Here is a 15,644-nt window from a genome sequence, read left to right as displayed (position 1 = left end):
TACAGCCGCTCGGCCACATCGGCCGGCACGTATCTCTGTTTTGAGTACGCATGCCTACACCAGATTCTTTGGCGCTTCAGTGTCAGTGTATTGTGTATGACAGGCAAAATGAAATTCTTTCGGCAAATCACCGAACATCCTAACTGGCGATATTTTTTTCATTTAATGATTGCATTATCCGCTGAGAAAATGTATAAATAGCTGCATCAGCAGAGTGGCTCTTATGAAATTCAAACTGTGACTGGGGAAGTCTCCCATCACTACACAGATGGATGACAGGCCTAGAGTACATTATCGTACCAAAAGTGTGTGTGTGTGTTTTTTTTTTTTTTAAAGAAAATGATGTGGAGAGTGACACACTGTAATATTTATTGACCTCTGCGGAATTATCCTCCTTTTACAGAGGCCTAACAGTGACCTGTTTCAGCCTGGCTGGGAACACGACCTGAGTTAATGACAAGTGACCGAGAACGTTACATATTATAGCGTCCCAAGAAAGTTATTTGAGGAATTCATGAAAGGTCTATATCTGGAGGGGCAGATTGAGGTTTGGAGTCCCGCTTCTTCCAATATGAGAGACCTCTGCCATAATCACTGTGCCATGTCGCTTAAAAGAATTCCTGTAAGTTGAATTGGTAACTGAAGTACTGTATACTGGTAAGATACAGGCATGTTTTATACACGAGACTGGAGGAAAAATCGGCCGGAGTGGCCGAGCGGTTCTAGGCGCTACAATCTGGAACCCCGCGGCCGCTGCGGTCGCAGGTTCGAATCCCGCCTCGGGCATGGATGTGTGTGATGTCCTAAGGTTAGTTAGGTTTAAGTAGTTCTAAGTTCTAGGGGACTGATGACCTCAGCAGTTAAGTCCCATAGTGGTCAGAGCCATTTGAACTGGAGGAAAAACCGCTTTCTTTACTACGTCTGAAGTCGTTAGTAAACTATTTCAATGTAGTGATTCTACATCTGCGACATTAGTCTGCAGCATCAACAAACAGAGCTGTTGGTTAACTTAGGAAAATACTGACGAGATTTTTTCTTACGTAAATATTTAGGTTTTCCGTTTTTGTAAGTGTAAAACACTTCGTATTTCCTAGATCACAAGCTTTTTTGTCATAGATGGCAGTTAATGATACTATAGTTCTATGGCAAGGTGTGTTTTAAAACAGCTACTAGCCACACTAAACTGATGAAATATTTTAACAGTATTTTATTCTTTTTTGGCATTTCCAGTCTAGAACATTTTGTTAATTATCAGACGGCTGCACGGCATTTACAGGACTAAGTATTAATCAGCTGTTGAACGTTTCTGTATAAGGAGCTATTTCAAACTGAGAAATATTCGAAAAGGAAATGAAAGTTCTTTGTATTAAATTACTTGGAAAACATTCCCCCCAACCTCTGAAATTTTGTTGGTGGAGTCCGGGTTCATCCTGTGCATATGTGCAACTTATATGATGTGTATAGAGCTATCAAACAGTGGAAAATCCAGGTCAGAATGTAACTATAAACACACACACACACACACACACACACACACACACACACACACACACACACAGAGAGAGAGAGAGAGAGAGAGAGAGAAGCAAGTATTGATTTGTTCCTCCCCATACCACTGTCTCTTTTCATATGTGAGGGTTACTGACTTACGACGGTTTCCTTAGATTAACTTCTTTATAGTTTGGGGTAACCTTTAAGTGGGTCTTACATTTTCGTGAAACTTTTATTCTTTGACCAACAACAACTGCACCGGGCATTGACTGAAATAGGAAGTAATTGAAATTGTTAAGGCTTTGGAGAATGACGAAGCTCTATATCGTATCACCACATTAAATCTTTGTAAAACATTTAAGGGGGCAGGACGTCAAACGGGCCGTCTTGGAGCAGGAGAGACACCACAGGACATTTTAATTTCCACTGTCTATACTTTTACGAATAAATTCATAAAACCTTGTCAGCATGACCAGGAAGGATTCAGGATTCACAATCATAGCATTGGAAGTTAAAACAACTAGTTTTTTTTTACATGTGACAGTTCATTTTTTCACTTCTATTGGCTGCGTTTGTTGCTATAGGTGCACGTTTCTTCATAAGTAAGAGAGATTCTTCGATGAATTTTGCACAGCATACAAACCATACTTACAGGTGTATGAAACTCTAGAAACTATTTAATTTATGAAAATATGAATGTGCTGTTACATTTTAAACTTTATGTTTAGAAAAAACTCAAATATTATAGTTAATTATCTCAATTTTTACCACAGTTTTTAATATATTTGGAAAATTCTAGTTTCATACACCTGTAAGTATGGTTTGTATGCTGTGCAAAATTAATCGAAGAATCTCCCTTACTTGTGAAGAAAATTGTAACTATAGCAACAAATGCAGCCAATGGTAAGTGAAAAAAAGGTGAAATACAAATGTAAAAAATAAATTATTTTCTTATATTTTTGAACTTCCACCACTCTAAGTGTAAATCCTGAATCCTTTCTGGTCATTCTGACAAAGTTTTATGAATTTATCTTTGAAAGTATAGACAATGGAAGTTAAAAAATCCTGTGGTGTCTCTCCTGCTCCAAGTCGTCCCGTTTGACGTTCTACCCCCCTTAAAAGACCAGCGCTTTTATATATTTAAGGTATGATAGCAGCCAGATTGAGGTGGGCAGGGCATGTTGTACGGATGCGTAATACTGACATAGCTAAAACGATGTTAGACGGAAATCTACGGGGTCACAGATGACGAAGTCGGCCGAGAACCACATGCATGCTTGACAAAAGAAGTGAAGCAGCCAGAAAGGGAGGAGGAAACGGAATGAGACTTCACGGGCTTGAGAGAGTATGCGTTGTTATTTCGGTGACTACAATATCGAGTCAGATTTACAGAGAAATTTAAAGTATGAGCCCACTTATCAGTATGAAATTTCACTGCACTCCCTCTGGTCTGGAAGCATGCACTGATTGCACTGGGAGGAGTGTCATAAAGCTTTTGTATTCCCTCCTGAGGCGAACTGGCCCGCAACTGTTGTGACTGGTCCCTGATACCCTAGATACTGGCATTGGGCGAAGTTTACGTCCGAGCTGGTCCCATACATGTTCTATCGGTGACAGGTCTGGCGATCTCGCTGGCCACGGCATCAAGTAGACTGTTCATAGGACCACATACCATGTGTGGACAGTTGAAAATGGGCACCACGATACTGTCACATGAGGGATAATACGCAGGGATACTGAATGTACGTGACGAACCGTTGTGGCGTCTTAGTACTTTAAATCACTTCCAACCGATCATCTGGGGTAATGCATACCGTCATTCGTCGCTGAAAACAGAGCGATGCTATCAATCAGCAGTCCACGGTTTCCGGTCTCGGCACCACTCCGAACGCAGCCGTTTGTATCGTGGTGTTAATACGGCTTACGTGTGGGACAGTAATTCCCTGGTCCGGTTGCTACTTGTCTCTGGTCAATGATGCGGGATGACAGGCTACTGCAGGGTGCAGGGAGTCCATTACTTGCTCTAGGATGGAGGACGCAGATGTGAAGGGGCTACGGTGAGCTTGGTGCACAATATCGCGAGTCCCCCATTGTGGCCGCACGTTTTCGACCGGAACCTTGACGACGAGTATATTTGCCCTAACGTTCCCATTCAGACCAACATCGGGCCTTCGCTCAACAAATTAGGATATTGCCCTACTTGATCGGCCGGCCAAATGGAGACTAACAATCAGCGCTCTTTCAAACTCTTTCATGTACTAACAACGCAGTGTCTCACGAGTACATGACCTGTCCTCGTCTTTGACAGTGATCATTCAACATCTGACGCTGTTCACGCTTCTTATATACCCTACAAGGCCTGGTAACAACACTATATAGGAGCAACACTGAAGCGCTCTGGTGGACGTTTCCATACCCGCCGATGTGTACGAAGTTACGTTGACTTGCACCCATGTTTTTGTGTGTTTCATTTTTTTTTTTTTTTGTCTGCCAGTCTTGTTAGATAGTAGCATGGAAGACCTCCAGAAAATAATCTGTAGGGGATGGATAACTGGAGCTTTGGATCGTGGTAGCCGGCCGGGGTGGCCGAGCGGTTCTAGGCGCTACAGTCTGAAACCGCGGGATCGCTACGGTCGCAGGTTCGAATCCTGCCTCGGGCATGGATGTGTGTGATGTCCTTAGGTTAGTTAGGTTTAAGTAGTTCTAAGTTCTAGGGGACTGGTGACCTCAGATGTTAAGTCCCATAGTGCCCGCCGCAGCGGGGGATACCGGCACGAGTGCTCGTACTCGCGGTGGTGGTCGCGGCGGAGGCGGCTCTGACAAGGGCGCGTCTACCGTCCGCGCGCGCATGCGCAGAGCCATTTGAACCATTTGAACCATTTTTGGATCGTGGTAACTGGCGGAGAATTATATACGAGATTACGGCTCGCACCGAACTGTCGAGTCACTAAAGAACAAAAACAACAACAACAACAACAACAACGAGGGAAAAAATGGTTCAAATGGCTCTGAGCACTATGGGACTTAACATCTGAGGTCACCAGTCCCCTAGAACTTAGAACTACTTAAACCTAACTAACCTAAGGACATCACACACATCCATGCCCGAGGCAGGATTCGAACCCGTGCCGTAGCGGTCGCGCGGTTGCAGACTGAAGTGCCTAGAACCGCTCGGCCACACCGGCCGGCAAATTGTCGAAACATCCTGGAAGGAATAAATGACATTAACTGGCTGCAAACTGAGACAATCCAGTGTTAATATTGTTCGCTACCTTGTAGGAGAGCTGACCTCGCTGTTGTAAACAGATATCCGCCCGCAAGCGTCCGCTGGGAAAGAACCAGAAGGAGCAGGAGGGTATTGTGCGACCGGCATACGAATGAGCGCTGTATGCAAAGTGGTGGTGCGCCGCCTGGCCTCTGTCCAGGGCGGGGGTGGAGTGGAGTGAGGTGCAACACAGGCTGGGGGACGTGACTTCCGGCGGCCGCCGCTGCGGGGGATACCGGCACGAGTGCTCGTACTCGCGGTGGTGGTCGCGGCGGAGGCGGCTCTGACAAGGGCGCGTCTACCGTCCGCGCGCGCATGCGCAGAATCCTGGAAAAGTAGCCAGGCACGCTTACCTGCATATTTACTACGAGTCTGGCCATATTCACGACGTGGACAGCAAGATTCCACGCGGCTTCTTTCAAAACCTCTGCCAACGCCGACAACACAACAGGAGGATTCATCACCAGCTCTGTTCGACGCTGGATGAAACTATTGGTACCCTCGTTTTGTTCTGACAGAAACATACTTTAACAATCAATCACCACAGATGACGAGTTTCACGTTATCACGTTGATCACATCTGTGAAGAAACTACGACGAGTGAAAATGTCCCAAATATACAATCCCTCCTCCCATTTGTATGCTAAATTCATCTCCTTCTTGTCACAACTGGAGCTAGGCAGGGCACTCTAGTTTCATCACGGTAGAAGTCTCCTGACGTTATTGAATGCGGGAGAATGTATTTTATAAAACTGCAGCGGTTGTCGATCAAAGCTTGCAAATTCCAGTCTACGAATGAGTGAGAACCGCTCAGTTTGCACTCAACTCTGAGAGCGACAGGGGAGACGACACGACTTTCAGAGGCTTAATTCCGGCTTATGCATGCTCAAGCAGCCACCTGACTGGGCTCACGGAACTCCCCTGTCAATCAAGCTAAGACTGGGTTCGCGGTGCCCGGGTCTATAGAAGGCTGTAGTCTCAAGTGCTGGCTGAAATCTCACATTTTATGGTAAAGGAAATGAGCGACTGGCGTCAATGGCCAGGAGGCCCCTTACGGGGCAGGTCCGGCCGCCTTGGTGCAGGTCTTATTACATTCCACGCCACAGTGGGCGACCTGCGCGCCAGATGGGGATGAAATTATGATGAAGACAACACAACACTCAGTCCCCGAGCGGAGAAAATCCCCGCCCCAGGTGAGAAATGTCAAGTCGGAAAGTCTGGGTCTATGCGATGGGGGAAGCACCCTCGCGGAGGTACCGTCATGTTGGTTACGATTCTGGAAATTCAGAAGTGTGTAAACATCGCTATGATTTGCCCATCGCCTACTGACGTCAGACGGGAATTTCTAGAGTAAATTGGCGAGGAAGAGGTGCTCTGATTAGCCTGCATCTGGACAAATTCTGTGGTGAGAATTTATTAAACGTGGCAGTTTTCACGCCATTGGCGGAAAACAGTAACGTTTTTTTTTAACTTGCGGTTGCGGCCGGAATAGCGCAAACAGCAGACTCGGCATTAGGGACACCTGGAGATCGACACTCTTGGTTTGTATGCGGAAGGCGAAAGGTGGCTGGTTTTAGACGTCGAGTGGATGGGACTTCACGCCGTCAGAGTCCTGACAAGCGAGATTCTGGTTCTTCACATGCGACAGCGCACGGCTGACTTACCGCCACAGCAGACTGGCGACAATTTGAATCAGTACTGGCGGTACGTGGGAACTGATGTTTGCAAATGGGACGTATCGTTGCCACAGTACTGTTAATCCTGGTTCCAATGACAGTATTGTTTTCATTTATTATTCAATCAACCACTGGAGCAACTAAAACATTTGGTGTGTTGCATTCATATTAGTGACTCAATGAGTAGCTAGGATATGGTAATGCTTCTCCCAGTTTCTTCATACCTTTATTGCAATCTCAATGTCTCCGAGTCTTATGTCATCTCATTCCTTTTCATGTAATAAAACATCAGTTTACTTTTATCTGTATTTCATTTGAAGTAACTTGTGGTTTCCTTCAGTTCATTATTTATTATTATTGTTGTAATTTGTCGACTGAGTAAAAATAGTCATTCAGTAGACTTTATAGCAATTCTCTACCATATGATTCAATGTTAGCGTCATTTTCGAGACAGCGATTCCATCAAGCAATTAAAATTTAACATCGGGTCGTAAGGAGTGTGTGCGGAGTCTGGGCAGTTACACCATGCCGGTACGATTTCACATTCACACACGGTGGGGTTTGGTAAAAGGTAAAGATGCCATCAATCAGATGGCTGATTTGAACATCGAATTGCTTTACTAGTCATAATACCAATGCATTTCTCCGACCATAGAAGTGACTTGGTTCAAATGGCTCTGAGCACTATGGGACTTAACTTCTGAGGTCATCAGTCCCCTAGAACCTAGAACTACTTAAACCTAACTAACCGAAGGACATCACACACATCCATGCCCGAGGCAGGATTCGAACCTGTGACCGTAGCAGTCTCGCGGTTCCAGACTGTAGCGCCTAGAACCACACTAGAAGTGACTTAGGCAGCCAGTTATAGCGGGACCTACAGTTTAACGTGGACGCCGAACCATAGTCTGACTGAGCATTTTTAACCTTAACAAACAGTGTCAAAGAATGAAGTGGTAAGTCACGGATGAAAATCCTAGGACTGTCCGAGAATCGAATCCCAAAAATTTCGATCCGGAAACTGGCGCTTAATCACAGAGCCATCGCTGCCATGTTACCTACATGAAATAACACACGGAAAACCATATCAAAATATATTAGAATGGAGCACCACGTCATACAAAACACGCAGTACCACCATCAGTGCCCCACTGATTGACCTGAACTGAACTCCACCATCAGGACAAGACGACCGCGAGATGCCAGACGGCCGCCGTGTTATCGACATCTGGATGCGGTATTTACGAGCATGGGGTGAACACACCGCTCTCCCGGCCGTTGTCGGCTTTCCAGACTTTAGAGTCGCTACTTCTCACTGAACAACCACCTAAAGTCTGCTGTTGAAATTCCGAACTTGGTAGTGTCGGGGAAAATGGCACTTTCTCCAACACACCGGTCTCACGAAATGACCACAAGGAGAAAAACATGGCTGTTGGGGCTTATATCGAGATTTACAGACTTCCCATGTTTCTTTTGGGAATGGAATGGGGAAGGGGGGAAAATTTTGTGGTATCAGAATTACCCTCCGCCACACACGTAACGTGGTATGCAGAGTGGTAAGTATAAATTCCTCATTCCATCCTTACCCACTCCTAACTAATGATCCTGAAGTTGCTTCCCGCGCCCGGGTTCGATTCCCGGCGGGGTCAGGGATTTTCTCTGCCTCGTGATTACTGGATGTTGTGTGATGTCCTTAGGTTAGTTAGGTTTAAGTATTTCTAAGTTCTAGGGTACAGATGACCATAGATGTTAAGTCCCATAGTGCTCAGAGCCATTTGAACCATTTGATCCTTAGGTTAGTTAGGTTTAAGTATTTCTAAGTTCTAGGGTACAGATGACCATAGATGTTAAGTCCCACAGTGCTCAGAGCCATTTGAACCATTTGATCCTGAAGTTAACCACATCTTAAACTCTAAGCTGCCTCAATTTTTATGGAGCGATCGCGTACATCAATGTATCCTAAGTGTTGTACATGAGCAAATATCTGTTTCAATTTGAATTAAATTATCACGAGTGCTGGGCTGCGACATTTTATACCTGTAGCAACACGGGAAGATTACTTCTCCACCGCTAAGCTCATCAAACACTCTGCAGAAAACGACGGACCAGGCACGGAGTGCGGGGTAGTGATAGAAAGTGAACAGAATGTAAAAGATTGTCCTCTTTCATCAATTGCTTTGTCACAAATCAACCATCCACGGCGACCTTGTGACCCCTCGGCGAACTGTGCTACCGACGTCACAGTCGCTTCATTGTGTGTTATCGCTATGGAGTAGCCTCTTAACTGCCCATATATTAATCAGCGTGGTCATTTGTTGGAAGTTTCGCCGCTGTTATCAAGGAATTCCATTCACTGTGTCTTAATGCGCCTTATTCCGCATCAGATACGCCCAACGGAAATTTACGGCACCAGTAAAACTGTAGCGCACAGCACTGTTCGCTGGTCCGTTTACGGCCGAGCGTTCCGACACACACATGGACGGTGTATTATCAGCATAAAGCCTATCGGGGAATGCATCTACTCATCTAGATTTCGGGCAGGACAGTCTCCATAAATTTATAGTTTCGTGCACTTGGTCTGACAGACACTGGGAAGAAGTACCAGTAACGTGTGCGAGCCGTAAATATAATCGTAGTTTCTCATGCCATTACACAGCGCCTATAAAATACTTCTGCTCATCGGAGTTAGCGATAGCATCGGTCTTGGCTTTTACCTGACTCAAGAGCAAAAATCGATCTTTTTTTTTTTGTGAACTGTGAATTGGCGTTTACATACTTGTTCTTGAGCAAAACCACTATGGATCGCGCTGGATTTGTTGAACTTAATTACAGACTGTTCATATATGCGATCGATATCATACTTCTTTACGACGTTATGATAAAGCAGTAACATGTGTTTGTTGAGAGACCCACATTCTATTCTAGATCGCAAAAATTTGCCATCATACCTACACAGTGTGAAAATCAGCATTGTATCAAGGAAACTTATCTTACTGTACATTATGCATTAATTGGATAAAACCTTTCTTTATTTATTTTTCCACGGAAGAAAAATTCTTTTCTGCTCCAGTGTCTCGTCTACAACGTGACAAAATTCTACGTTTATGCAGGACATCAGTTATCTTTTTATCTTACGGCATTTATTGTAAGCGAGCGAGATAGCACAAAGGCTATGACACAAATGTCGGTGTTAGAGAAATGGGGTTCAAACAGCCAAGCGACCATCCAAAGCTAGGTTCTCCATGATTTGCCTAAATGGTGTAATGCAAATGTGTGAGTCATTGCTTCGAAAAAGATATTATCAATTCATTTCCCCAATTCCAATTTACACTGGGTAAAACCAAGTGCAGCTAAATTCTGTGTATATTTGTGCACATAGCTTAATAATGTGCATTATAGGAAGAGATCTGATTTGGATTCCACAACGCAGTGCACTCACCAGCACTGCATCTAGCTACACTTGGTCTGCAACATAATGTTCTTGAACCTCCATCTGATGATGAGCTTGCAGGAGCTCCAAAACAAGTTGATGGTTGAATAAATCGTAAAAAAAGCGACTGGTTGCATATTTATTACAGATAAATCGACAATTTAAATCACAGACGCAGTTCGTCATCCACAATGAATATACAGAAAATAATAAATAGGGTAGAAACTTCAAAATTCTTAATTGTCCATTCTGATGAGAATTAAAAGTGGAAAAGGCACATTTTTGAATTCCTAAAACAACTTCGTTCGGCGACATTTGAAGTTAGAATCATTGCAGATCTTGGGGAGATACAAATCAGTAAGTTGATGTATTTTGCATATTTTCATCCAATAATGTCATACTGAATGATGTTCTGGGGTAACCCATCTTTAAGAAAGAAAGTCTTCATTGCTCAAAAACATGCTTTACGAATAATATGTGGTGCGCACCCACTGTCATTTTGTAGACATATGTTTAAGGATTCGAGCATTCCGACTACTTCTTCACAGTTTATTTATTCCTTATGGAAGTTTGTTGTAAATAATCCTCTGTAATTTTAAAAGGAACAGCGATGAACATAATTACAATACCAGAAGGAAAAATGACATTCATTACTCCACATGAAGGTTTTCTTTAGCACAAAAAGAGGTGCACAATGATGGAACTAAAATTTTTGAGCACTTGCCCAGCGATATGAAAGTCTGAGAGAGAGAAAGGTGTAACCTCCCCACACGTAAAATAAAAAAATGAAATTTGAAATATGAATAAATGAATGTGATTCTAATTTAATGTAACCTCTGAACAAAATTGGTTCCCATTTATTATCTCCGTGCAAAAATGCATTCACATTTGATGTACCCACAAAATTCTTTTCTAATTTATTGTTAAGTTCGAAACAGAAAAATTCATAAACCCCGAAATAAAAAAAAAATTCAGTAACCTGGTAAATTTTAGGACGACAGCAGCGCTGCGCCACGGCCCTGTATTCTGAATAAAAAAAGCAAAAATTCTTACTTCAATAAAAACGGCGAATATATCTGCTCTTACCTAAAACATTTTCGGCACAGCTCCATGCAATGCTGGCCTATACATTTGTGATTCGTGAAAGGAATGATCATGCATTGGATAAATTCTTTAAATTGAAATGAATGGTTTTTTAAAAAAAATCCTTTATATTATAAAAATTATTATTAGGGCGTTTTTTAAAAAAAATGGATGACAGTTCACATACATTACTAGATATGCGCAGGACTGCTTCTTTACCTTACACAATAATACTCATCCTCCAGAGTCCCGACCAGAGCAGACTGCACACAAGCACAGACACGCGCAGACAACTGCAGACTACTGCAGACACGCGCAGACTAGCCACAAGCGACAACTAACAACATAGTGCTCTCTGGACAGAGACTCTCCTATGCCTTGCCTATTGCAGGCAGCGCATACCTCTTACATAACCCTCCACTGGGAGGGGGGGGGGGGGGGCAAAAATTTGGCAGCTATGGTGAGTCAATTGGACTTGCCATGAGCAACAAATTTTTCTTAATTAACTAAGTTTACAATCACAGAATATATACATATATATAAGTGCAGAACATGAAATAAAATATAGTGCACATGCACTGAGTACAGAACATATCAAGCAATGACAAAACGTATACGCAATGAGTACAAAACATATTAACAAATGACATAAGTGCACACGCACTGTAGTACAGAACATATCAGGAAATCACAAAATGTATACGCAATGAGTACAAAACACATTAACAAATGACATAAACTGCACACGCACTGTATATATTTTTTTACCATTTTACAAGAATTAGGATACGCAATGAGTACAAAACATATTAATAAATGACAACGTGCACACGCACTGTATATGTCTCTACCATTTTACAAGAACTAGGAAAGGAAAGGGAAGGATTGCATCATGGTTGTAGCACAGTAGGTTTCACGTAGCTGCACTGAAAGTCCATATCTTTCTACAGAAGCACAACACCAAATGAGACAATCTGAAGTTCTCTTCCCTGAATTATTAATCGGTGTAGCCAAGACACTGAAATGTCGTATTAATATTCCATGTTATCATTTTGGTAGTACATTAGGTACACCAAACAGTGGGACCATAATAACATCTCCATCGCTCAAGGTGGTGGACAACATGTCGTGTCAACACCACGTTCTTGTAAGGTACACTAACGTAGAATTAGTGCAAAAACCAAATATAGTGCTCCATGATCATGAGGATAGACAGGACAAACGGATATTGCAGTAATTTCTGGTAATTAGGTCAGAAGCTGAAGGACATTAAGTCTTATGCCAGTCATCATTGATAATTACACCAGTCTATCAACTGATTTGAGTAATTGGTGGCACTCATCGCCCAGTTACTGAACATTTCTGTACCATGTATGAAATATTACAGAATAATGTTCATAAGTCATTTGATTACAGAGAACATTGGCACTCATTGACCAGTTACAAACCATCAGAAGTCATCATTCAAAACAGGAGCTAATGAGTGTAGCATCAAGCTACTGGTATTCATATACATAGCATGTAAGTGACATAATATAAATTTAAAATATAAGAAACAGTGGCATTCATTAACCAGCAAGTATTGAATATTACAAAACATTTTTCATCATTCAAGTGACATATGACATATTTAAAAATAATTATTGGCACTCATTGATCAGTTACAAATCATCAGAAGTCTTCATTCAAAACAGGAGCTAATGAGTGTAGAGCATGCATGCATTATTACAAAATATCATTCACTATTACTCAGAACTCATCATTCAAGTGACATATGACGTATTTAAAATGTAATACACTGTAACTATTACTCAAGGTCTGTGATTAGAAAAACATCATTCAGTATTACTCAGAACTCTCTTAAACTGGTAGCATTATTTGGGACTGGTAATACATTTTTTTGTGCTAGCAATGCATTGCGTTGGGATCGATAATTATTTGCTGGGGCATAACAATATTTGCTTTTGACTTATTGCTGCAAATCAAGATAGGTAACGTCATTCGTCATGAGTCAGCTGTAGCAAGGTTATGAAACAAATAAAGTATATGTGATCACATTCATGAATGATACACACAAATGGGTAAAAAAAAATGCAAGTACTAGAACAGGTTTAATGACCAACTGCTTATAACACATTAATGTCATGAATAGCTTCTCCTGAAAAAAATACAAAATGGATTATTAAGCTGAAAGAAGAGACGCATATTATGCTGAAAAGTAGTGAACTTCGAATTAACAGGTAATGAAATGTGTATTAAATATATACGTTCTCTAGCTGTCCTTTCCAAAACCTTCAGTCATCATACCATGCGACGTAAGACATACTGTCAAGACGAACTGCAACAAATACTTAGATAACTACATAGCATAAATACATAAACTTCAACATTATCCTCATCTGCAAAGAAAAACTTAAAAGTGGTGCGTTTAGTGGCCCATATAAAGTTTATCACTATCAACACCTGTAAACAAAAACTTCATTATTCATATCACCATAACTCCATTATTATCATCGCATGTAAAGAAAAACTTCATTATTCATATTACTATATTCTTCATCACTATTCATCAACATTCATTATCATCTGCAAAAAGACACTTCATCATTCATTATACAACTATCCATAGTATAGAGTTTCTTATTTCTAGCATATTTCATCACTAAAACTAAGATGTGTAGTTCTGTCTGACAGCCTGCATCAATCGCCTCGTATTCTGAAAGAAAAAAATTAGTTAAGACCGCTATCATACGATGTGTATAGTATATTCTTGTTAATGCTTGTTAATTCTGATCCATTTACTCTTCGTGACGAGGTATTGCATCTTCTTTCGTTCATTCGGAAGGTGAAATTCCCATTTCACAGTAATCCACTGTGGTTTGTTTAATTTATTTCTTTGACACGTTATTGCTTTCTGAAAATGATGAACAATGATAAATGTCTTGCATTTAAATCATATACCCATTAAATAAAAACTGGTTTCTAGTGATATAATTGAGCATACAGCATAGCATGACAGAAAACATAATATGTCAAAAACATAGACAGTCTGCAGGTGCTAAAATGTACACAGAGTATCACAATGTAGCAGCAAAACAAAAGTAAAATAGTCAAGATGTTGAGATATCATAAGGCAAAATGTCAAAGTCAACTGGTGTTTGTTATATCTTAAATATTTCATAGTGCATACAAACAAAACAGTAAAACAATCATACATACATGAAAAATGTGCACGGTCTGATATGTAACGACAAGAAAAGCGACCTGCTAATCTCACCTTGCCGGGCACTTGCCAAGAAAAAATACGATAATCATAAGTGTTCATGTAAATATAATAGCATAAGTGGTCAAAAAAAATCAGGAAATGGCATTACAGTGTGACAAATCATAAAGTATGTTCATTCAATAAAGGGTTTAATATTGGAGACATGATGATTGCCTTTACTTTTTCTGGTTCTCAGAGTTTCGACGTGTACTACATTGGGGTGAGGAATGCTGCGAATTCGATATGGACCTGAGTATAGAAGCTCAAATTTACTGTATCTACTCTTTCCTCTGTTGGATAAATAATGTGTGCGTACTAATATCTTCTGTCCAATGTGAAAGTCACAGCGTGTACAAACCTGTTTTTGCTGTCTTCTTCGGCGCTCTGCGGCACGTTTGATGTTGTTCAACGCAATATCAATTATTTCATGGTGTCGTAGTCGACGAGATGTAGGAAAGGTTACTAATTCTTTAATTTTGTTAGGTGGTTCAACATTTTTCAGTATAACAGTCGGAGATAGCATAGTAAATTCATTTGGTATGGAATTAATTACATCCTGGAATGAGAGTATGTGTGTGTCCCAATCAATATGTTTTTTATGGCAGTATATTCTACACAGTTTACCAATTTCTTTCATTAATCGTTCACAAGGGTTCGAAGAAGCATGATACCTTGATATATAGACCGGAGAAATGTTTCCTGCTCGTAACATACGTGTGCATATAGCAGCTCGAAACTGTTATCCATTGTGAGAAATTACTTTCAACACATGCCCTACATGAAATAGAAAATGTTTTACAAATGCTTTCGAAACAGTTTTAGCAGTAGCTTTGCGTAACGGAGTGAAGGTAACAAATTTCGAAGTGAGTTCAACAGCGACAAAGATGTAGCAAAAACCTCTATTAGTTCTGGGAATCGGACCAAAAATGTCTACAGCGGCCATGTGTCTCAATTTAACAGGTACAATGGGATGTAATGGAGGAATATGTGAAGTCGTATCTGACTTAGCTTTCTGGCAGATTTTACATGACGCTAAAACTCGTCGAATACGTTTCTCCATGTTGGTAAAATAACAGTTCTGTCTCAGTATAAGAAAACATTTTCTGGCTCCGTAATGTGCGTAACTTAAATGAGTGTACCAGATTAATTTCTTAACAAGCTCGTCAGGAATGCATAATAACCAATTGTTGCTGTCAGGGTGAGAGCAGCGAAACAGAATATTATTGCGTACAGTGTAATGGTTTCTAATGGTAACATTATTCCTATCTTGCCAAAGGTGTTTAATTTCTTTCCACACGTTATCTTTACTCTGCTCTTGCGCTATGTCTCGTAATGACTACGAAATGAAATTCTCAAATGCAACTTCTTGAATATACATGACGCTGAAATTTGCTTTGCAGAAGTTGGTTGCGATGTCTTGCTGATTGTTGCTGA

The 15,644-nt window shown here is 41.2% G+C and overlaps 1 protein-coding gene across 1 annotated transcript in view; it reads right to left on the bottom strand.

Annotated features, from left to right (window-relative positions):
- The window catches only part of LOC126204174 (uncharacterized), a 123,680-nt gene that overhangs the window by 90,509 nt on the left and 17,527 nt on the right, over nucleotides 1-15,644 (bottom strand). The window contains exon 2 of the mRNA XM_049938580.1: nucleotides 4,781-5,083. Within this exon, the coding sequence (XP_049794537.1) occupies nucleotides 4,781-5,083 (303 nt within the window). The remainder of the gene's footprint in view (nucleotides 1-4,780; nucleotides 5,084-15,644) is intronic.

The sequence above is a fragment of the Schistocerca nitens genome, chromosome 9 (assembly GCF_023898315.1).
Source record: "Schistocerca nitens isolate TAMUIC-IGC-003100 chromosome 9, iqSchNite1.1, whole genome shotgun sequence".
NCBI lineage: Eukaryota > Metazoa > Arthropoda > Insecta > Orthoptera > Acrididae > Schistocerca > Schistocerca nitens.
This window is presented reverse-complemented; position numbering and strand designations above follow the sequence as displayed.